This window comes from Theropithecus gelada, chromosome 19 (assembly GCF_003255815.1).
Source record: "Theropithecus gelada isolate Dixy chromosome 19, Tgel_1.0, whole genome shotgun sequence".
NCBI classification, from domain to species: domain Eukaryota; kingdom Metazoa; phylum Chordata; class Mammalia; order Primates; family Cercopithecidae; genus Theropithecus; species Theropithecus gelada.
In genome coordinates, this window is record NC_037687.1 from 22,223,076 (window position 1) to 22,247,895 (window position 24,820).

Here is a 24,820-nt window from a genome sequence, read left to right on the forward strand (position 1 = left end):
AAAAAAAAAAAAAAAAAAAAAAAAAAAAAAAAAAAAAAACCCTGCATCCAGCCTGATCTTCCCCTTACCTGGATCCTGTCCCCAGGCACACAACCCCTGTCCACTTTTTTTTTTATCCTTTGAGACAAAGTCGCATTGTCGTCCAGGCTGGAGTGCAGTCGCACGATCACAGCTCTGTAGCCTTGACCTGCTGGCTCAAGCAATCCTCCTGCCTCAGCCTCCCAACTACCTAGGACCACAGGCAAGTGCCAATATGCCTGCGTAATTATTTATTTATTTATTATTTTTATTTATTTATTTATTTTGAGATGGAGTCTTCCCTCCTGTTGCCCAGGCTGGAGTGCAGTGGCACGATCTTGGCTCACTGCAACCTCCACCTCCTGGGTTCAAGCAATTCTCCTGCCTCAGCCTCGTGAGTAGCTGGGATTACAGGGACATACCACCATGCCCGGCTGATTTTTGTATTTTTAGTAGAGACGGGATTTCACCATCTTGGCCAGTCTGGTCTCGAACTCCTGACCCCGTGATCCACCTGCCTTGGCCTCCCAAAGTGCTGGGATTACAAGTGTGAGCCACCGTGCCTGGCTGCCTGCATAATTTTTAAACTTTTTGTAGAAATGGGGTCTCTCGATGTTGCCAAAGCTGGTTTCAAACTCCTGACCTCAAGCAGTCCTCCCATCTGGGTCTCCCAAAGTGCTGGGATTACAGGCCTGAGCCATCACAGCTGGCTCATCCCTTCTTTACCTTACCCATGTGTCCTCCAAGTTGTGGCTCCAGTGCTTCCTCCTCTAGGAAGCTCTCCCTGACTGCCAAGTTCTCTGGGGTCTCTCATGGCAGCCCTGCGCACTGTGAGTCATCACTGGGCACAAGTTGGTCTCTTCCACTGGATGGAGCCCTGTGAGGACATAGCCAGACCTGTCTTGATCACTGCTGTGTCCCCAGCATAGGGCCAAACACAGAGAAGTCACTCCAGGAATATTTAAAGAGTGCATGTTGAACAACCCCAACGATCATTTTCCGAGACACATGGAAACATCCAGAAGTGTGGACCTCGGTGGGGCTCATATCCAGACACTGGAGACTGTGACAAGCAGTCAGTCAACAAAAGTAACAGCTGAACCCTGCCCCTGGGTAGTGCCATGTGCTGGGACGTATTGTGTATACAGCCAAGCCCAAGACAGACCCAGACCTGCCCTCATGGGGCTCACAGCCCAGCAGAAATCCTGAACGCTGAGGATATCTGACATGTCCTTTTTATTTTTCATTTTTATTTATTTACTTTTTTTTTTTTTTTTCAGACAGAGTCTTACTCTGTTGTCCAGGCTGGAGTGTAGTGGTGTGATCTCAGCTCACTGCAACCTTCGCCTCTCGAGTTCAAGCAATTCTCCTGCCTCAGCCTCCCGAGTAGCTGGGACTACAGGCACCCACTGCCAAGCCCGGCTAACTTTTGTATTTTTAGTAGAGACAGTTTCATGTTTCACCATATTGGTCAGCCTGGTCTCAAACTCCTGACCTCAAGTGATCTGCCTGCCTCAGTCTCCCACAGTGCTGGGATTACAGGCATGAGCCACGGCACCCAGCTATCCTATTTATTTATCTATTTATTTATTGAGACAAAGTCTTGCTCTGTCGCCCAGGCTGGAGTGCAGTGGCGTGATCTCGGCTCACTATAAGCTCTACCTCCCAGGTTCAAGCAATTCTTCTACCTCGGCCTCCTGAGTAGCTGGGATTACAGGTGTGCACCACCACGTCTGGCTAATTTTTGTATTTTTAGTACAGATGGTGTTTCACGATGTTGGTCAGGCTGGTCTCAAACTCCTGACCTCGTAATCCGCCTGCCTCAGCCTCACAAAGTGCTAGGATTACAGACATGAGCCACCGCACCTGGCCCCCTTTTTATTTATTTATTTTTGAGATGGAGTCACTGTCACCCAGGCTGGAGTGAGTGCAGTGGCACGATCTCAGTTCACTGCAACCTCCGCCTCCTGGGTTCAAGTGATTCTCCTGCCTCAGCCTCCTGAGTAGCTGGGATTATAGGTGCCTGCCACCACACCAGCTAATTTTTGCATTTTTAGTAGACATGGAGTTTTACCATGTTGGCCAGGCTGGTCTCGAACTCCTGACCTCAGGTGGTCTGCCTGCCTCAGCCTCCCAAAGTGCTGGGATTATAGACGTGAGCCACTGTGCCTGGCCCTGACATGTCCTTTTAGTTACTCAGCAAATTTTTGTTTGTTTGTTTTTTTGAGACAGTCTCACTCTGTCACCCAGGCTGGAGTGCAGTGGTGTGATCTCGACTCACTGCAGCCTCTGCTTCCTGGGTTCAAACGATTGTCCTGCCTCAGCCTCCCTAATAGCTGGGACTACAGGCGCATTACACCATGCCCGGCTAGTTTTGTGTTTTTAGTAGAGACGGGTTTTTACCACGTTGGCCAGGCTGGTCTTGAACTCTTGACCTCAGGTGATCCGCCTGCCTTGGCCTCCCAAAGTGCTGGGATTATAGGCATGAGCCACTGCACCCAGTCTCAACAAACATTTTTGAGGCCTGGCATTGGCAAGGGGCAGAGAGGAATCAGGAGAGCTTCTGGTCCTGTAACAATGGGAGCTGCTATTTGTCATCCTTATCATAAGCCAAGCCCTAGTGTAAGTGCTGCCTGTGGTCGGCTTCATCGATTACATTTAATATTATTCAATGTCCGTCACCTTACTGGTCCATCACTCTGCCCTCATCTCTACCCCTTTCCTGTCAGTCACGTTGCACCAGCCTTCTTGCTATTCCTTAAGCATGTCATGCATGTTCCTACCACAGGGCCTTTGCACGTGCTAGCCCCTGTGCTTTGTACACTCTCCCCTAGCTATCCACATGAATCCCTCACCTCCTTTGACTTCCTGTTCAAATGGCACCTCACAGACCCTGATCTTTCTAACTCAAACTATCCTCCAAATTCATTCTGTTTATCCTGCTCTATCCTGTAATACTGCCATCACCATCAGACATATATTTGCTTATCTGTTTTCCACCTGTGTCCTCACTTGGATTTCCTTGATGGCAAGGGCTTTTTGTCTGCTGTGTGCCTTGCTATGTCCCTAGCTTTTAGAGCAGTGCCTGACACTGTTACTCTGTGTGTAATAACTCTGTAAATCGAAGAGCTGGGCACGGTGCCTCACGCCTGTAATCCCAGCACTTTGGGAGGCCGAGGTGGGCAGATCGCCTGAGGTCGGGAGTTCCAGACCAGCCTGGCCAGCATGGTGAAACCCCGTCTCTACTAAAAATACAAAAATTAGCCGGGTGTGGTGGTGCGCATCTGTAATACCAGCTACTTGGGAAGCTGAGGCAGGAGAATCGCTTGAACCTGGGAGGTGGATGAACCAAGATCGCACCATTGCACTCCAGCCTAGGCAACAAAGCGAGAATGCGTCTCAAAAAAAAAAAAAAAAAGATAGGGCTGGGCACAGTGGCTCATGCCTGTAATCCCAGCACTTTGGGAGGCAGAGGCAGGCGGATCATGAGGTCAGGAGATCGAAACTATCCTGGCTAACACAGTGAAACCCCGTCTCTACTAAAAATACAAAAAGTTAGTCAGGCGTGGTGGTGGGCATCTGTAGTCCCAGCTACTCGGGAGGCTGAGGCAGCAGAATGGCGTGAACCCGGGAGTAGGAGCTTGCAGTGAGCCGAGATCGCACCACTGGACTCCAGCCTGGGCGACAGAGCAAGATTCCATCTCAAGAAAAAAAAAAAAAAGAAAGAAAGAAAGAGGGCTGGGCACAGTGGCTCATGACTGTAATCCCAGCACTTTGGGAGGCCGAGACAGGTGGATCACCTGAGGTCAGGAGTTCAAGACCAGCCTGGCCAACATGGTGAAACCCCATCTCTTCTGAAAAAAGAAAGAAAGAAAGAAATGTAGTCCCAGCACTTTGGGAGGTTGAGGTGGGCAGATCGCTTGAGCCCAGGAGTTTGAGACCAGCTTCCGCAACATGGTGAAACCTCATCTCTGCTAAAAACACAAAAATTAGGCTAGGCATGGTGGCACACATCTGTGGTCCCAGCTCACCAGCTGTGTGACCTCTGGCAACTACTGACTTCATCTCTCTGAGCTTCGGTTTCCCATCTGTAAAGTGGGTCTAATAACAGGATGGTCATGAGGATTAAATAAGATGATGTTAATAGTTGCCCTTTGGCCAGGTGCACTGGCTCAGCCTGAGCAACAGATCCTGTCTCTACAAAAATAGAAAACAGACTGGGCACAGTGGCTTATGCCTGTAGTCCCAGCTACTTGGGAAGCTGAGGCAGGAGAATCACTTGAACCTGGGAGGCAGAGATTGCAGTGAGCTGAGATCGTGCCACTGCACTGCAGCCTGGGCGACACAGCGAGACTCCATCTCTCGAGAAAGAGGGGAGAGGGAAAGGAGGGAAAGGGACGAGAGGGAGGAGAGGGAGGAGTGGGAGAGGGAGAGGGAGACGGAGAGGGAGAGGATATTAGCTAGTGTGTTGGTGTGTGCCTGTAGTCCCAGCTACTCTGGAGACTGAGGTGAGAGGATCCCCTTAGTCCAGGAGGTTGAGGCTGTGGTGAGCCATGTTCCTGCCACTGCACTCCAGCCTGGGTGACAGAGTGACACCCTGCCTCAAAAAAAAAAAAAAAAAAAAAAAGTTCACATTTGTATATAGCACTCACATGTGCCAGACCCTGTCCCAAGAATTTTATATTTTAAATATTTGTATCATATTAATTTGTGTGGCCTTCAAGAAATTAATTTCACTGGGTCTCAGTTTTCTCATCTGCTATGTGGGGATAAATAACATATACTTCACATAATTGTTGTGAACATTCAACTTACAGAGTTATTTCTATTTCTTTTTGAGACAAGGTCTCACTCTGTCACCCAGGCTGGAGTACAATAGCATGATCACAGCTCGCTGCAGCCTCAACCTCCCAGGCTCAAGCAATCCTCCTGCCTCGGCCTCCCAAAGTATTGGGGTTACAGGTGTGAGCCACCGTGCCCAGCCAGAACACCCAGATTTTATACAAGCAAAGGAAAGACAACAAACCCTGCATCTGTGGTCCGAGAGTGCCTGGTATCCAAGCTAGAAACTAATAGATCACCTAGTCGTTCTCAGGTATGTGGGAGTCTTAGGAATGTGGGAGTCTAGCCAAATGGCTGCCCCTCTTCCAGCCTGAGTCTCTTCTGCAATAATCCTATCATACGCTTCTGGTGCTGGTGCGAGGGATGAGCTCAGGGTTTGGGCACACAGCTCAGGATGTATACGGAGGCTACACTGCTGCAATTCGCAGACTACATTACTGAGCTTTTGAGCTCAAATTGGTCTGGGCTATTTATGGGTAACTTTCAGGGGTTGGGGGGAGGAACAAACCAATAAATAAAACATCCATGCATTCATCCAATAAACTTTTTTTTTTTTTTTTTGAGATGGGAGTCTTACTCTGTTGCCCAGGCTGGAGTGCAATGGCATGATCTCAGCTCACTGCAACCTCTGCCTCCCAGGTTCAAGCGATTCTCCTGCCTCAGCCTCCAGAGTAGCTGGCATTACAGGTGCACACCAACACGCCCAGCTAATTTTTGTATTTTTAGTAGAGCCGGGATTTCACCATGTTGGTCAGGCTGGTCTCAAACTCCTGACCTTGTGATATGCCCACCTCGGTCTCCCAAAGTGCTGAGATTATAGGCATGAACCACCACGCCCGGCCTCCAATAAACATTTATTGGGCACCTACGGTGTTCCAGGCGCTGGTCTAGGCATTGGGGTTACAACAATGCACAAAACAGAAACTCTGAAGCTGACACGCTAGCTTCAAACGTTCCTTAAGTATCTTTATCCCCAGTTTACGGTTGAGGAAACTGAGGTGTAGAGAGACCTTGGAGGTTTCCGAAATATTATTATGATGGCAGGTGCAGAGCCCTGGCAATCTCTTGATCCTGAAGCTCCCCTTCCAGCCTTAGAAACGGCAGGTTCAAGTCCCACTGGGAGACCAAAGCAGGGAGCGGCTCAGTTTCCCGGCTTGCTCAATTGGTAAGGCGTGATGGCCCTAAGCAGGCCTCAGTTGTCTCCTCCAGAGCAATGGGCAGCGACTCCTGCCCAACCCCTCCTGAGCGCCCAGCCTCCCTTTCCCGGCCGGCCCCGCCCCCGCGATCACGTGAGGCGTGGGGGTTTTCCCGTTCCCCAGGCGTGACGTCACGGCGGGGTGCAGACCAATGGGCGTGCAGGCCGGCGGCGCCGGGGAATTCCGCCGCCCCGCCCCCGCCCGCCGCCCGCCCGGCCCGGCCCCGCGCCCCGCGCAGCCCCGGGCGCCGCGCGTCCTGCCCGGCCTGCGGCCCCAGCCCTTGCGCCGCTCGCCCGACCCGCGATCGTCCACCAGACCGTGCCTCCCGGCCGCCCGGCCTGCCCGCGTGCATGCTGCGGTCTGGGCCAGCCTCTGGGCCGTCCGTCCCCACTGGCCGGGCCATGCCGAGTCGCCGCGTCGCCAGACCGCCGGCTGCGCCGGAGCTGGGGGCCCTGGGTAAGCGGGGCTGGGGTTCAGGAGAGGGGTCTGGGGCGGGGCTGGAGATGCGGGGATTCTGGCGGTCCCGGAGTAGTCTGGGGGTTCCTATGGGAGTCTAAGGGTTTCGCGGGGGCAGAGTGAGGGTTCCTGAGACACTGTATTAGGGCGTAGAAAGGAGGCAGAGGGTGATGGGGTACGGCCCGAGGTTCGAGCGAGGCGTCCCGCAGTAGAGTGAGAGGGGGCGGGGCCTGACCCTGAGGCAAAGAAGGGGGCGTGGCCTGACTCAGAGAAGGAGGAGCGAAAGCTGCTCTTGGGGGGCATAGGGGCGGGGCCCGGCCCAGAGAGGGAGAAGAGGGGCGGGATCCGACCGGGACTATGAGAAGAGGGCCGGGCCTGACTCAAAAAAGGAAGCAGGGCCCTGCGCGGAGTGGTGAGGGGGCGGGGCCTGGCCGTGAGGGCAGGAAGGGGGCGGGGCCTGAGTTGGCCAAAAGAAGGGGAAGGGGCGGGGCCTGACTCTGGCCGAGTGGAGGGGAAGGGCCTGTTACCCAAAAAAGCAGGGCGAGGCCTGACACAGAGAATGGGGAGGGGGTGGTGCTTGCCTCCAGACGGAGAAGGGGGGCCTTGACATTGAAAAAATAAAAAGTGGTCTGACCCTGACAGGAGGCTGTTTTTGTTTTTTTGTTTTTTGTTTTTTTCTTTTGAGATGGAGTCTCGCTCTGCCGCCCAGGCTGGAGTGCAGTGGCGCGATCTCGGCTCACTGCAACCTCTGCCTCTCGGGTTCAAGCGATCCTCCTGCTTCAACCCCCCGAGTAGCTGGAATTACAGGTGCCCGCCGCCACACCCGGCTAGTTTTTGTATTTTTAGTAGAGACGGGATTTCACCATGCTGGTCAGGCTGGCCTCGAACTTCTGACCTCAGGTGATCCGCACGCCTCAGCCTCCCAAAGTGCTGGGATTACAAGCGTGAGCCCTTGCGTCCGGCGGGATGGGGACTTTTAAAACCGAGATTGAGATGGGGTACCCTCCAGGCCCAACTTTAAGGGAGAAAAGGAGCGGGCCCTGAGTGTGATGAAGAGTAGGGCGAACCACAGAAACTAAAGGCCAGGACCTGTCCATGATTTAGCCAGTAAGCCTGGCTAGACGCAGGGGACAATCAGGGAAAGGGGCCTGATCCAGAGAAGAAGGGCTAAGAGAGGAAGGGGCGGGGCTTGCTTGGGAGATTCTCTGGTCCCCTGGCTGCCCTCTATCACCTCCTGAGACGTTCCTCCTTCTCTGCAGGGTCCCCCGACCTCTCTTCGCTCTCGCTCACCGTTTCCAGGAGCACAGGTGAGCAGCCCTCCACAGTTCCTGCCCACTTGCTCGTGCAGGATGGGGTTGTTTGGGGCTTCACGTGGTTCACCTCAGCTTTCCCCTGACAGACTGCATCCCTCCCTGCCAGTTGAGATGGGCCCTCTAGGTTTTCTTACCTCTTGGACTGTTAAGAGCGTGACAGGTGGCCAGGCGCGGTGGCCGAGGCGGGCAGATCACGAGGTCAGGAGGTCGAGACCATCCTGGCTAACACGGTGAAACCCTGTCTCTACTAAAAAATACATTAAAAAATTAGCCGGGCGTCGTCGCGGGCGCCTGTAGTCCCAGCTACTCGGGAGGCTGAGGCAGGAGAATGGCGTGAACCCGGGAGGCGGAGCTTGCAGTGAGCCGAGATTGTGCCGCTGCACTCCAGCCTGGACGACAGAGCGAGACTCCGTCTCAAAAAAAAAAAAAAAAAAAAAGACAAAGAGCGTGACAGGTAAAACTAACCACCTATCCATGCGCGAAGCCTTCTTTAGAGATTCGCTGTGGCTTAGCAGAAGGTAATCACTGCCATCCTGGGCTTTGGTTTACATACTGCTGTCACTGCCCCTCCCTGTGTGAATGTCTGCAAGTCAATTCCCCAGTCCAGGCCTCAGTTTTCCTCATCTGTAAGATGGACAGAATAACAGTGCTTCTCTTTCAGGGAGATTGAGAGTATTCAGTGAATTGATACAGATACACTTTCCAAGCAGTTTCTGGCACACAGTAAGGGCTCAATAAGTGTTAACTGTTCATGGTATAATAATAATAACGATAATAATTATTATTAGTAAACAGTCTATAACAGTGGTTCATTTTTAGTGTGTGGTTTTTTTGTGTGTTTTGTTTGTTTTTGTTTTTTGAGACGGAGTCTTGCTCTGTCACCTGGGCTGGAGTGCAGTGATGTGATTTTGACTTGCTGCAATCTCCACCTCCCGGGTTTAGCAATTCCCCTGCCTCAGACTCCTGAGTAGCTTGGATTACAGGCACTCACCACCACACCTCACTAATTTTTTGTTTTTCAGTAGAGACAGGGTTTCACCATGTTGGCCAGGCTGGTCTTGAACTCCTGACCTCAGGTAATCCGCCCGCCTCAGCCTCCCAAAGTGCTGGGATTACAGGTGTAAGCCACTGCACCTGGCCAGACAGTGGTGGTTTTTTTGTTTGTTTTGTTTTTTGAGAAGGAGTTTTGCTTTTGTTGCCCAGGCTGGAGTACAGTGGTGCAATCTTGGCTCACTGCAACCTCCATCTCCCAGGTTCAAGCGATTCTCCTGCCTCATCCTCCCAAGTAGCTGGGATTACAGGAATGAGCCACCATGGCCAGCTATTTTTTTTTTTTTTTTTTTAGTAGAGATGGGGTTCCTCTATATTGATCAGGCTAGTCTCGAACTCCTGACCTCAGGTGATCTGCCCGCCTTGGCCTCCCAAAGTGTTGGGATTACAGGCATGAGCCACTGCCCTCAGCCTCAGACAGTGGTTCTTAAACCATGTGCATCAAAATCATCCAGAGCACTGGTTAAAACATAATGTCGCCTGGTATGGTGGCTCACACCTGTAATCCCAGCACTTTGGGAGGCCAAGGTAGGCGAATCACCTGAGGTCAGGAGTTTGAGACCAGGCTGACCAATATGGAGAAACACAATTTCTACCAAAAATACAAAATTAGCTGGGCGTGGTGGCACATGCCTGTAATCCCAACTATTCGGGAGGCTGAGGCAGGAGAATTGCTTGAACCTGGGAGGCGGAAGTTGCGGTGAGCCAAGATCATGCCATTGCACTCCATCCTGGGCAACAAGAGCGAAACTCCGTCTCAAACAAACAAACAAACAAAAAAACAGCCGGGTGTGGTGGCTCATTCCTGTAATCCCAGCGCTTTGGGAGGCCGAGACAGGCAGATCACAAGGTCAGGAGTTTGAGACCAGCCTGGCCAATATGTTGAAACCCCATCTCTACTAAAAATAATTTTTAAAAAATTAGCTGGGCGTGGTGGTGGGCGCCTGTAATCCCAGCTATTCGGGAGGGTGAGGCAGGAGAATTGCTTGGACCCGAGAGATGGAGGTTGGAGTGAGCTGGGATCGCGCCACTGCATTCCAGCCTGGGTGATAGAGCAAGAGACTCCGTCTCAGAAAAAACAAAAAAAAAAACCATAATGTCCGGCCCCACCTCTCAAGTTTCTGATTCAGTAGTTTTGGGATGAGAAATTATTTGCATTTTTTTTTTTTTTTTTCCGAGACAGAGTCTCGCTCTGTTGCCCAGGCTGGAGTGCAGTGGCGCAATCTCAGCTTACTGCAAGCTCTGCCTCGCGGGTTCACGTCATTCTCCTGCATCAGCTTCCCGAGCAGCTGGGACTGCAGGCACCCACCACCACGCCCGGCTAAGTTTTTAGTAGAGACGGGGTTTCACTGTGTTAGCCAGGATAGTCTCGATCCCCTGACCTCATGATCTGCCCACCTCGGCCTCCCAAAGTGCTAGGATTACAGGCATGAGCCACTGCGCCCGACAGATTATTTGCCTTTTTAGCAAACTCCCAAGAGATGCCGAGAACTACTAGTCTGTAAAGTTCCCCAGCCAAAATTCATTGCTGCCCAAGGAAATGCAGAATCTCAACCAAATTACGACATTTTTTCTTATATACATTTGCTGGGATTTGGAGGGCAGGGATAGTCCTATTGTTGTGAATACTCAGTGGCTCCAGTTAGCTGGGTCTGGGCCTTTCTCTGGAGATATAATCTTGGGATGGACCCCAGTTCTGGCTTGGCCATGGAAGAAGTGAGGCTGGTTCCCCAACAGGTCTGCAAGTTTAGGGAGGATGGCATCAGGGACAGACACTGCCCAAGCAGTGGTCCTGGGCAGGAACAAGGCTGACACCTTTTTTTTTGAGACAGAATCTCACTCGGTCACCCAGCCTGGAGTGCAGTGTCACAATCTCTGCTCACTGCAACCTCCGCCTCCCAGGTTCAAGCGATTTTCCTGCCTCAGCCTCCCAAGTAGCTGAGATTATAGGCACATGCCACCATGTCCAACTAATTTTTGTATTTTTAGTAGAGACGGGGTTTTGCCATGTTGGCCAGGCTGGTCTGGAACTCCTGGCCTCAAGCAATCTGCCTGCCTTGGCCTCCGAAAGTGCTGGGATTACAGGCGTGAGCCACCGCGCCTGGCCAAGGCCGAGACTTTTCTGGTCCAAGACCTAGATCTTTGGTTTCAAATGAGAGTTATTTCTGATGTCATCCAGTCAATATATATTTATTGTATGCCTGTTCTGTACCTGGCCTTGTGCTGAGCAGTGCTGAGAACAGCCCTAGCCCTGGGGTTCCCTACCTAGATGGGGAGGCAGACACATAAACAGTAAGTTAAATACAGGATTATAAAATGTGATAAGGGCTATGAAGAAAGCTTGGGGTCAATGATATTTAACAGCAGGGTGGGAATACGAGAACTAGTGAGATAGAATGGGGAGGAAAATTCTCCCCTTTTTTGGAGGCAGAGTCTCATTCTGTCACCTACACTGGAGTGTAGGCTTACTGCAACCTCTGACTCCCAGGTTCAAGCAATCCTCCTGCCTCAGCCTCTCAAACAGCTGGGATTCCAGGCATGTGCCACCACACCCAGCTGATTTTTGTACTTTCAGAGAGACAGGGTTTCACCATGTTGGCCAGGCTGGTCTCAAAATCCTGACCTCCACTGATCCAGCCACCTCGGCCTCCCAAAGTGCTGAGATTACAGGCATGAGCCACTGTACCCGGCCAGAAAATCCCCTTCATTTTGAAGGGTCAGACATATGCTGGACCCTGGGGATACAACAAGGAGAGACAGACATTATTCCCACTCTTCAATGCTCCCAGTCTATAGGAGACAGGTATGAGTCAATATAATGTGAGGTCATGTGACATCCTCATCAGAGCCATGAAAACGATAAAACAGGCCGGGCGTGATGGCTTATGTCTGTAATCCCAGCACTTCAGGGGGCCAAGGTGGGTGGGTCACCTGAGGTCAGGAGTTCAAGACCAGCCTGATCAACATGGCAAAACCTCATCTCTACTAAAAATACAAAAATTAGCTGGGTGTGGTGGCGCAAGCCTGTAATCCCAGCTACTCGGGAGGCTGAGGCAGGAGAATCACTTGAATCCACGAGACAGAGGTTGTGGTGAGCCGAGATTGCATCATTGCACTTCAGCCTGGGTGACAAGAGCAAAGTTCCATCTTAAAAAAAAAAAAAAAAAGAAAGAAAGAAATAAAATGATAAAAATAAAGGCACCTAACTTTAAGGGACTGGAATGGGGGATAAGGGGACTCTCTTGGATAAAATGGTCAGGGAAGAGCTGTCTAGGATGTGACATTTGACCAAGGACCTGAAGATGGAGGAGGAGGAAGTCATGCCATGCAAGGAACTGGGGGAAGAGCATTCAGGCAGAGACCAGCCTGTGCAAAGGCCGAGGCCGCACATACATAGTCAATTTCCTGCTCTCACATCTGCTCTCACATGGCCCATCCTGGCTGCCCCTGAATGATGGCAAGTCCATGTCAGGGGTAAGGGAGGAACTGCTATTTGAGCAGAAACTTGAATAATTTCCTGGCTAATAGAGGACTTGAGATAATATTAACCAAGCTTTCTGGAAGGTGTCGCGTGGTCAGAACCTGTACTAAGCAGTTTACCTGTGTGATTCTGAATCCTCATGTTAGTTCCTGAGGTAGGAGCTCAGATCTCATTTTGTAGAGGAAGCTCAGAGATGGTAAGTGACTTGCCCAAGGCTGCACAGCCAGTGAGTAACAGCTGAGATTCAAATCAACTCTATGTGACTCTACACTCCATGCTCTAAAATCATTCCCATGGCCGGGCATGGTGGCTCACACCTGTAATCCCAGCACTCTGGGAGGCTGAGGTGGGTGGATCCCTTGAGGCCGGGAGTTCGAAACCAGCCTGGCCAACATGGTGAACGTCCGTCTCTCCTAAAAGTACAAAAATTAGCCAGGCATGGTGGTGCGAGACTCTATTCCCAGCTACTCAGGAGGCTGAGGCAGGAGAATCTCTTGAACCTGGGAGGCAGAGGTTGCAGTGAGCCAAGATCCTCTCGCTGCACTCCAGCCTGGGCAACAGAGCAACAGTCTGTCTCAAAAAAATAAATAAATAAAGAGAAGAGAAGAGAGGAAAAGAAAAGAAAACCATGCCATCCAACTTCTCCATTTTACAGACAGATAAACTCGGACCCTAGAAAGGAGGATTCTCTAGGACTTAAGTCCATACAACAGCATCTTACAAACCCTCTCCAGTAACAGCCAGCATTTGCATAGTGCCTACTATGTGACAGTTCTAAATGCTTCCGATGTGCTCTTTAATTTTTAAAATTTTAAGGCTGGGCACAGTGGCTCATGCCTGTAATCCCAGCACTTTGGGAGGCCAAGGTGGGTGAGTCACTTGAGATCAGGAATTCGAGACCAGCCTGGCCAATATGGTGAAACCCTGTCTCTACTAAAAATACAAAAAAAAAAAAAATTAGTCGGGCATGGTGGCGTGCACCTGTAATCCCAGCTACTCAGGAGGCTGAGACACAAGAATCGCTTGAACCCGGGAGGCAGAGGTTGCAGTGAGCCAAGATTGCACCACTGTACTCCAGCCTGGATGACAGAGCAAGACTCCATCTCAAAAAATAAAAAATAGGCCGGGCGTGGTGGCTCACGCCTGTAATCCCAGCACTTTAGGAGGCCAAGGTGTGCAAATCACAAGGTCAGGAGATCGAGACCAGCCTGACCAACATGGCGAGACACGTCTCTACTAAAAATACAAAAAAAATTTTTAAAAAAATAGCTGGGTGTGGTGGTTTGCGCCTGTAATCCCAGCTACTCGGGAGGCTGAGGCAAGAGAATCACTTGAACCCGGGAGGCGGAGGTTGCAGTGAGCCGAGATCGTGCCACTGCACTCCAGCCTGGGTGACGGAGCGAGAGTCCATCTCAAAAAAATAAAAATAAAATAAAATAAAATTTTAAATAAAAGTATCTTAGTCCAACAACATAGGCATTATTATTGTGCCCATTTTACAGATGAAGAAACCAAGGCACAAAAAGGTGAAGTAATAGGCTTATGGCCACACAACTAGAAAGTTGCAGAGCCAGGATTTGAACAGAGGCAGTGAACCCAGAGCTCCAGCCACAGACGCCCAGGACTCAGTCTCCCCCTACAGCCCGGGAGCCAAAGTCTAACTGTCTTTGGGTCCCCAGGTTCATCCAGCACAGATGCCTAAGAAGGATTTTCCCAGTTCAAGTGACTTGAGGTTGGCCCTGCCAGTGACCTAGAGTGTGTCCCTTCCTCTCTGCCAGCCTTAGTATCCCCATCTGCCAAGTGGGGGGGACCTTGGCACTCTACTGGCTTCACAGATCTCATGAGATAAGGGGTGCAGGAAAACTGCCTTTTAAGGGGCAAAGGTCTGGCTGCCAGGAGCCACTCCCTGAGAACAGAGGACAGATCTAGCAGCTGAGCAGGTTCACATCTATAAATCCTCAGCCAGAGACCAGCGCAGGCAGCCCTGGGTGGGACACCTGGCTGCAGCTGCCTTCCTTTGCTGTGTGATTCTAAGGTTCACTGGTGGCCTCTGGGCTTCCCCTTGTCCTGTCTGTGGAATGATGGGAGGTTGGTTTCGATTCCTCCACGATTCTGTCAAGGGCTGAGCTTTCCTGGGGAGGTGAAAAGGGGCTTCCCTGAGGACCCAGCATTACTGTACCTCCTCCCTCAGGAAGCAGGGGTGAATCTGGGATTTTGGGTGGGCACTGTGGGAGGACAGGGCTGAGGTACAGAGCAAGAGGCTGCCTGGGTTCAGATCAGCCTCTTTGCATCTTTTTCATTGTTGTTTGTTTTTGAGACAGTCTCACTCTGTCGTCCAGGCTGGAGTGCAGTGACGCGATCTCAGCTCACTGCAAACTCCGCCTCCTGAGTTCAATCGATTCTCCTGCCTCAGCCTCCCAAGTAGCTGGGATTACAGGCGCCCACCACGACGCCCAGCTAATTTTTGTATTTTTAGTAGAGACCAGGTTTCACCATGTTGGCCAGGCTGGTCTCAAACTCCTGATCTCAAGTGATCTGCCCACCTCAGCCTCCCAAAGTGCTGGGATTACAGGTGTGAGCCACTGGGCCCGGCCACCTCTTTGTATCTTTAAACACCAGCCAGTGACCTCCAGGACCCTGGGGTGCACTTCAGGGAGGAAGCATACCCCAATTTGTTTGGAAATTTGGGCATCCACTTTTTCCTGGTGACAAGGCCCTTTTCTAGTGGGTTCCCAAAAAGACTTCAAAAGCCCTGGTCTAAATGTTTTTTGGGAGGTATTTGACTTAGTTTGAGGATGCTGGGACCCCAACATTAGAGGTTGAAAGGATGGTAGCCCAGAGGGGAAGATGAGGTTTGGGGTTTAGTGCCCCAGCAAGTCAGAGCCCAGAGTTTCCCAGGACGGAGGAAGATGGAAGGGTCACAGGAGGGACAGGGTTGGGGAATCTGTCTTAAAAGCTGAAAAGTTGTGACCACTTTCTGGACCTTACCTTTCTCTTTCTCTTTCTCTTCCTTCCACAGATGAATTGGGTGAGTATCACAGGGCAGGTTTGCGGGGAGGCTGAGGGACCCAGGTGCCTGCAGAAGGGGGTCTTGGCCTTCCTTGTTCAATGGGGGTGGGGGAGAGGTGTCACTGTGGGACTTCCAGGACTGTGGAGGGATTTGAACGAAGTCATGCTCCTAAGGTACTTAGCAGTGCTTGACACTTGGAAAACACTCAGCAGGCCAGGGGCCGTGGCTCATGCCTGTAATCCTGGCACTTTGGGAGGCAGAGGCAGGAAGACTGCTTGAGGCCAGAAGTTCAGGACTAGCCTGGGTAACACAGTGAGACCCCATCTCTACACGAAATTTTTAAAAATTAGCCAGGCATGATGGTGCACACCTGTAGTCCCAGCTGCTGGGGAGACTGAAGTAGGAGGATCACCTGAGCCTAGGAGGTCACCTCGGAGGCCAAGGCTGCAGTGAGCTATGATTGCACCACTGTACTGCAGCCTGGGCAGCAGAGCAAGACCTCGTCTCAAAAAGAAAACCAATTAAAATAATGCTATTAATCCCCTCGAGAGTACAGACAGACACTGTTCTAGGCCCTGGGGATTCAGCCATGAACAAAACTAAGTCCCTGCCCTCACAGAGCTGATAACCCAGTCGGGGAGACAGAGCAAAATGAATAGATGAGCAAGATCATGTTAGCCTGGGCTGAGAGCTGTGAAGAAAATAAACAGGACGAGGGAGAGCTGGCCTGGGGAAGACACATTAGGTCAGGCCTTTCTGAAGAGATAACATACGAGCTGAGACCAGGAGAAGCAGCCAGCATGGGTTGAATGGGGGACCGTGAGGAACAGGCAGTTGGAGGAGCAAATTCTTTCTTATTTATTTAAGTTATTTTTTCAGACAGTCTTGCTCTGTCGCCCAGGCTGGAGTGCAGTGGTGCTATCTCAGCTCACTGCAACCTCCGCTTCCTAGGTTCAAGCAATTCTCCTGCCTCCTGTCTTCCGAGTAGCTGGGATTATAGGCATGTGCCACCACGCCCAGCTAATTTTTGTATTTATTGATCTATTTATTTAGAGATGGAATTTCACTCTTGTTGCCCAGGCTGGAGTGCAATGGCACGATCTTGGCTCACTGCAACTTCCACCTCCCGGGTTCAAGTGATTCTCCTGCCTCTGCCTCCCGAGTAGCTGGGACTACAGGCACACATCACCATGCCCAATTTGTGTGTATATATATATATTTTTGTTTGTTTTGTTTTGTTTTGTTTTTTGAGACAGAGTTTTGCTGTGTCGCCCAGGCTGGAGTGCAGTGGCATGATCTTGGCTCACTGCAAGCTCCACCTCCCAGATTCACGCCATTCTCCTGCCTCAGCCTCCTGAGTAGCTGGGACTACAGGCGTGTGCTACCACGCCTGGCTAATTTTTTTGTATTTTTAGTAGAGACAGGGTTTCACTGCGTTAGCCAGGATGGTCTGAATCTCCTGACCTCGTGATCCACCAGCCTTGGCTTCCCAAAGTGCTGGGATTACAGGTGTGAGCCCCTGCGCCCGGCCTATTATTTATTTATTTAGAGACGGAGTCTCGCTCTGTCGCCTAGGCTGGAGTGCAGTGGCGCGATCTTGGCTCACTGCAATGTCCGCCTCCTGGGTTCAAGCTGTTCTCCTGCCTCAGCCTCCCGAGTAGCTGGGATTACAGACGTGGGAGACCATGTGGGCTAATTTTTGTAGAGACGGGGTTTCACTACGTTGGCCAGGCTGGTCTCGAACTCCTGACCTCTATTGATTCACCCACCTCGGCCTCCCAAGGTGCTGGGATTACAGGCGTGAGCCACCGCACCTGGCCTCCCTGACTGTGTGTGTGTGTGTGTGTGTGTGAGATAAATGGGATGGAAAATGTCTTGGGGGTAATCAAGGGTTTTTTGTTTTTTTTTTTAATTTTTAAAGAATCGGAGTCACCACCCGTTTTTTCTTCTCCCGCAGAGATAATCGATGAGTACATCAAGGAGAACGGCTTCGGCCTGGACGGGGGGCAGCCGGGCCCGGGCGAGGGGCTGCCGCGCCTGGTGTCTCGCGGGGCGGCCTCGCTGAGCACGGTCACCCTTGGCCCCGTGGCGCCCCCAGCCACGCCGCCGCCCTGGGGCTGCCCCCTGGGCAGGCTGGTGCCGCCCGCGCAGGGCCCAGGCCCGCAGCCGCACCTGGTCATCACCGAGCAACCCAAGCAGCGCGGAATGCGCTTCCGCTACGAGTGCGAGGGCCGCTCGGCCGGCAGCATCCTTGGGGAGAGCAGCACCGAGGCCAGCAAGACGCTGCCCGCCATAGAGGTGGGCCCGGCGAGCGGCCCCGGGCGGGTGGGACTGGGTCTTCCCCTGCACCCTGGAGCCATCCGCATGCATTTATACGTTTATTTGATGGTGGCTAATATTACTGTTATTGGTGGACCAGATATTAATTATACTATCACCTGGCCTGGAATCCAAAAGATTCAGAAAAAAGGAGGGGTCGGACATTTGGCTGGGCACGGTGGCTCACCCCTGTAATCCCAGTACTTTGGGAGGCCGAGGCGGGCGGATCCCCTGATGTCAGGAGTTCGAGACCAGCCTGGCCAACATGGTGAAACCCCATTTGTACTAAAAGTACACAAATTAGCCGGGTGTGGTGGCACAATCCCAGCTATTTAGGAGGCCGAGGTGGGAGGATCACCTGAGCCCAGGGAGGTGCAGGCCGCCGTGAGCTAAGATTGCACCACTGCACAGCAGTCTGAGTAACAAGGAGACCTTGTCTCAAAAAAAAAAAAAAAAAAGAAAAAGAAAAAGAAAAAATGAAGGTAGTGCACGGTGCGGTGGCTCAGGCTTGTAATTCTAGCACTTTGGGAGGTTGAGGCAAACGGATCACTTGAGATCAGGAGTTCTAGATGAGTCTGGGTAAGATGGCAAAACCCCATTTCTAGAAAAAATATAAAAATTAGCCAGGCATGGTGGCACATGGCTGTAGTCCTAGCTACATGGTAGGGCTGAGGTAGGAGGATCGCTTGAGCCTAGGATGTCAAGGCTACAGTGAGCCAAGATTACACCACTGCATTTCAGCCTGGGCAACAGAGCAAGACCCTGCCTCAATTAAAAAACAAATATATATATATATACACATACACACTGGAAGTAAAAAACGCAAAGGTGATTACTTTTGGCAGGGTATTAACATGTTAATAAGGTACAGGTAAGTTTTTTTGTTTTTTTTTTTTTTGAGATGGAGTCTTGTTCTGTTGCCCAGGCTGGAGTGCAGTGGTGTGATCTCGGCTCACTGCAACCTCCATCTTTTGGGTGCAAGCGATTCTCCTGCCTCAGCCTCCCGAGTAGCTGGGATTACAGGTCCACCACCGCACCTGGCCAATTTTTGTATTTCTTAGTAGAGATGTGGTTTTGCCGTGTTGGTCAGGCCGGTCTTGAACTCCTGACCTCAAGTGATCCACATGCCTTGGCCTTCCAGAGTGCTGGGATTACAGGTGTGAGCCACCATGCCTGGCCTCTTTGGTGTCTGTTAATCTGGATCTGTTCTTCAATCTGTCTTTGTGTTTCATGACATGAACATTTGTGGAGAACAGGATGGATGTTTTGTAGAATGTCCCACATTCTGAGGCCAGGTGTTGTGGCTCATGTCTGTAATCCTAGCACTTTGGGAGGCCGAGGCAGGCGGATCACCTGAGGTCGGGAGTTCGAGACCACTCTGGCCAACATGGAGAAATCTCGTCTCTACTGAAAATACGAAATACAGGGCATGGTGGCACACGCCTGTAATCCCAGCTACTGATGCAGGAGAATCACTTGAATCTGGGAGACAGAGGTTGTGATGAGCCAAGATCCTGCCATTGCTCTTCAGCCTGAGCGACAAGAGTGAAACTCCTTCTAAAAAAGAAAAATAACGCCTGTAATCCCAGCACTTTGGGAGGCTGAGGCGGGCAGATCACGAGGTCAGGAGATCGAGACCATCCTGGCTAACACGGTGAAACCCCGCCTCTACTAAAAATACGAAAAATTAGCCGGGTGTGGTGGTGGGCGCCTATAGTCCCAGCTACTCCGGAGACTGAGGCAGGAGAATGGCGTGAACCCGGGAGGCAGAGCTTGCAGTGAGCTGAGATCTGGCCACTGCACTCCAGCCTGGGCAACAGAGCGAGACTCTATCTCAAAAACAAAACAAAAAACAAACAAAAAAGAATGTCCCACATTCTGGGTTTGTTGCCTGTTTCCAGATTAGGTCAGGTTATGCATTTTTGGCAGAAACACTCCAGCAGTGATGCTGTGGCCTTCTCAGTGTCTCACATCAAGGGACGTGGGATGTTGTTAGTCCCAATATTGGTGATGCTGAGTTGGATCCTGCAGCTAATGTGGTGATGATCAGGTCTCTCCATGATAAAGATACAACTTTCCCTTTGTAATGAATTAGTAAGTTATCTATGAGATGATATTCTGAGACTGTATTATCCCATGTTTAACTGTATTCCCCAACTTTTAATTTCTAAGGCGTTTTTTTGGAGACAGGGTCTCTGTCTGTCACACAGTCTGGAGTAAAGTGGCACAAGCACAGCTCACTGCTGCGTCCACCTCCCAGGCAAGAGATCCTCCCACCTCAGCCTCCTGAGTAGCTGGGACTACAGGTGCGTGCCACTGTGCCTGGCTAATTTTTGTATTTTTTTGAAGAGTCGGCATCTCGCCATATTGTCCAGTCTAGTCTTGAGCTTCTGGCCTCAAGCAATTCTCCCACTTTGGCCTCCCAAAGTGCTAGAATTACATGTGTGAACCACCACACCGGCCTAATTTCTAAGTCTTCCCAGGCAGTTATTCTGGCTGGCTCAGAGTTTTGTTTTTGTTTGTTTGTTTGTTTGTTTGTTTTTTATGAAATCTTGCTCTGTCACCCAGGCTGGAGTGCAATGGCACAATCTCAGCTCACTGCAACCTCTGCCTCCTGAGTTCAAGCGATTCTCCCTTCTCAGCCTCCCAAGTAGCTGGGATTACAGGCACATACCATGAGGCCTGGCTAATTTTTTGTACTTTTAGTAGAGACGGGGTTTCACCATGTTGGCCAGGCTGGTCTTGAACTTCTGACCCCAAGAGATCTGTCTGCCTCGGCCTCCCAAAGTGCTGGGATTATAGGTGTGAGCCACCGCGCTCGGCCCCCAGAGTTGGTTTTTATTTCCAAGATTTAGAATGGTAAATGCCTAACCATAGGGAATGACCTGTCTCCAAATCTGGATTCAGGATTTTTTTTTTTTTTTTTTTTTTTTGAGACAGAGTCTTGCTGTGTTGCCCAGGCTGGAGTGCAGTGGTGCAATCTCAGCTCACTGCAACTTCCACCTCCTGGGTTCAAGCGATTCTCCTGTCTTAGACTCCCGAGTAGCTGGGATTACAGGTGTGCACCACCATGCCCAGCTAATTTTTTTATTTTTAGTAGAGACAGGGTTTCACCATGTTGGCCAGGCTAATGTCAAACTCCTGCCCTCAGGTGATCCACCTGCCTCGGCCTCCCAAAATGCTGGGATTACAGGTGTGAGCCACCACGGGTGGCCTGGATTCAGGATTTTTATCCCCATCTTCAGAGTAGAAAACTGAGGTTAAAAGAGGGGCAGTTACCTGCACAGGGCACACAGCAAGTTTACTCTAGTAATTAGCGCTGTTTAGTAATTACCGCCATTTGCTGAGTGCTTCCGTGTACCAGGTACTTTGCATACTATGGATACCTATTTTACACATAAAGAAGTAAGACCTGAGAGGTTTATCTTGTAGATGGCCAGTGGTAGAGCCTGGATTTGGTGCCAGGTCTGACTTATTCTAAAGCCTAATGGGCCAGGCATGGTGGCTCATGCCTGTGATCCCAGCACCTTGGGAGGCTAAGGCAGGAGGATCACTTCAGGCAAGGAGTTCAAGACAAGCCCAGGTGACATGGCAAGATGCCCGTCTCTATAAAAACAAAAAAAGTTAGCCAGGTGTGATGGCTTGTGCCTGGGGTCCCAGCACCGTGGGAGGCTGAATGGGGAGGATTGCCTGAGCCTGGGAAGTGGAGGCTGCAGTGAGCCATGATCACACCACTGCACTCCAGTCTGGGTGATAGAGCAAGATGCTGTCTCAAAAAAAAAAAAAAAAAAAACTAAAGTCTAATGTCTTTTCCACAGTCCCAACTGACATCTCAAGGATGAAAAGCTTTCAGTCCTGGAGTCTGCGTGAGTCCTGAGACTGTTGACTCTAAGCTTTTCAGAATTTCCTAATATTACAGCAGGGAGCTGGTTAAATGAATGGTTTTAACACTATCTGGGCCGGGCGCGGTGGCTCAAGCCTGTAATCCCAGCACTTTGGGAGGCCGAGACGGGTGGATCACGAGGTCAGGAGATCGAGACCATCCTGGCTAACATGGTGAAACCCCGTCTCTACTAAAAAATAACAAAAAACTAGCCGGGCGATGTGGTGGACGCCTGTAGTCCCAGCTACTCGGGAGGCTGAGGCAGGAGAATGGCGTGAACCCGGGAGGCGGAGCTTGCAGTGAGCTGAGATCCGGCCACTGCACTCCAGCCTGGGCGACAGAGCAAGACTCCGTCTCAAAATAAAACAAAACAAAAAAAAAAAACAAAAAAAAAACACTATCTGACCCACTGAGATTTGTAGACAATATTACCTACCTCTCCTCACAGTCACTCCCAAAGTCCATATTTTATTTTATTATTATTATTATTACTATTATTATTTTGAGAGGGAGTCTCGCTCTGTCGCCCAGGCTAGAGTGCAGTGGTATGCAACTTCTGCCTACTGAGTTCAAGCACTTCTCCTGTCTCAGCCTCCCAGGTAGCTGAGATTACAGGTGCCTGCCACTAGGCCCAGCTAATTTTTGTATTTCTAGTAGAGATGGGGTTTCACCATGTTGGCCAAGCTGGTCTCGAACTCCTGACCTCAAGTGATCTGCCTGCCTGGGCCTCCCACAGTGCTGGGATTACAGGCATAAGCTGCCGCACTTGGCCAAAACTCCATATTTTATACCAAACTGTAGTATAAAAAAGAAAAAGAAAAGGAAATCAATACAGCCTATATAATCACATTTATTTCAATATGTAAATGCCCCACAGGATATATGAGGAAGGTGGCAGTTGTTTGTGACTATATATAGGCTCCTTGTTAATGCCGTGGCCACAAATGCAGCCTGACCCAGCTGCGCAGACTTGGTGACTTAAATGTCACACGTGCAGGGTTGCGGTTGGTGAAGGGATTTTCCAAAGTGGCGAACAACTCTTGGTCTAAACAATTAGCGTGCTGGTTGCAATCCTTGAAAATTCGGTGGGTATTACAGTTATAGGAAACTCAAGGCTGGGTGACAAAGTTAGACTTCATCTCAAAAAAAAAAAAAAAAAAAAAAAAAAGTGAGATAAAACTTTGATCTCAGCCATAATTCAATTACCCATATTTTGTCATCCTCATTGTCAAATATTGAGTTATTAATAAACACTTGTTTTAGTGAGCTCCCCAAGAGAGAACCCTCCTCCCAGTTTTATTACACAGTAACTAGTATCTGAGATAATTAAAACGAATAGTGCATCAAAAGAAGGTGGAGTGGAGATGACCTAGGTTCCAGGTTCTAATTTTGGATGAGGTGGGGTTGGGGGAGCTGAAACGAAAGAGCTGGAACCAGAAGGGATAAAGAGTTATCTTGTGCCATCTGAAGCAGTGCTCCAAGGCAGAATATTTTGCATCGTAAACACTAGGGTTCTCCAAGGCAGCAACATCCTCTCATTGCCAGGACTGCATGGTTAGGTTATCACTGAGCACTTGGCCAGCTGACTTCCACATGGGATCTGCTTGAGTCTGGGCCCCCTTTGATTTTTCACTTGCCTCCAAGTGGTGAGTTATCTGAGCTCTGTGGCTTTCAATGTTCATATCCTTGTGATCTCATGGAGTTGATGGGGTTTAATTATTAGACTTGTTCTAAGAAATTCAAGGTAAAGTCCCTTTAGCAACAACCATTCTTTGTTTGATAGAGTCAAATAAACATTATTCTAGTTTCTTTCCTCTCTCAACTTTGTAAATGCAGCATCATTAGGAAGCATCATTGCCTGGGGAGGCATATAACATTACTCCTATCATCCCCATTCACTGAATTTTTTTCAAAAAAAATGAAAGGAGAGGAAAGGAGAGAATGGAAAGGGAGCCGAGGTGAGGGAACAGGAGAGGCAAATATAATGCTGTCATTCTAGCTATGACCTAAGGACATATCCACCTTGTTGTGGAGGCTCTTAAAAAACAGTCCCCCAAAAAATCCTTTGTGGCTTTGAAAAGAACAAACTGCTACCAGCAGTTACTACGTTTATATCTGAACGGAAGGGGTTTTTAATTTATTAGGTATATGGGTTTTATTATTCTCATTAGGACTGCCCTACATTTTCAAAAAAACTTTTGAAAAACAATATTCAGAATAATGCAATAATAAATTTTGCAATTCTTCAACTCCCAGAGAATAAATACAAAATCTATTAGTATTCCATTCCAGTGGAATTTCCAGGAAAGCTTCACAAATACAAACACTTCTTAAACTTCCAAGGAAATTTGGCATTATGCAGAGAAAAAATATTAAAAGGAAGCAATATCACCATTTTCTTTTAAAGGATAATTCACAATTTTAACATAAAAACAATTCTTTTTACAATGCTTGGGCTGAATTAGACATGAAGAAAACATTGGGGGCAACTAACATTGCAAAGAAGGGATGTTATCAGAATATAATTTATTCTGTTTTCTTATAAGCCAAATGTAAAGTTGATTATAACAGAAAGGCTTAGTTTCAGATGAGCTCTTACTGCAGGATTTATGAATATCATTTTAATCTCTCTAATAAGAGAGAAAAGCATATTATTTTCCAATAGCCATGTGGTCCATGGGCAGGCACAGCCCTCTAGACCAATCTGCAGGTAGGTTTCAGAGACTCCAAGAAGAATTGCTCCAAGTCTAGATTGTGCCCACTCTTCCTGCATCTAGTAGCCCCTCAGTAAAGACTAAGAGATAAGTAAAATCTATCTGACCTTCTCAAAATTAAGGATGTGGAAAAGATGGAAAACAGACAAAGCTGAGCAACTTTTCAAGTGAAGAAGGTAAAAGAGTGGCTGTATTGGTCCATTTTGACACTGCTATAAACAACTACCTGAGACTGGGTAATTTATAAAAAAAAGAGATTTAATTGACTCAGTTTCACAAGGCTGGGGAAGCCTCAGGAAACTTACAACCACGGCAGAAAGCAAAGGTAAAGTAAGCACGTCTTACCATGGTGGCAGGAGAGAGAGTGCAAAGGGTGAAGCACTATACTTTTAAGCAACCAAATCTCTTGAGAATTCCATCAGAAGACAAGAGTAGGGGGATGGTGCTAAGCCATTAGAAACTGCCCCCATGATCCAGTCAACTCCCACAAGACCCCTCCTTCAACATGTGGGAATTACAATTTGACATGAGATTTGGG

At 49.7% G+C, this 24,820-nt stretch overlaps 1 protein-coding gene across 1 annotated transcript in view; it reads left to right on the forward strand.

Annotated features, from left to right (window-relative positions):
* The first annotated feature begins 6,269 nt into the window (after positions 1-6,269).
* Positions 6,270-24,820, forward strand: part of RELB (RELB proto-oncogene, NF-kB subunit) — a 44,358-nt gene continuing 25,807 nt past the window's right edge. Inside the window, exons 1-4 of the mRNA XM_025367251.1 lie at positions 6,270-6,512; positions 7,772-7,819; positions 15,376-15,384; positions 17,324-17,664. Of these exons, the coding sequence (XP_025223036.1) occupies positions 6,407-6,512; positions 7,772-7,819; positions 15,376-15,384; positions 17,324-17,664 (504 nt within the window). The 5' untranslated portion in view covers positions 6,270-6,406. The remainder of the gene's footprint in view (positions 6,513-7,771; positions 7,820-15,375; positions 15,385-17,323; positions 17,665-24,820) is intronic.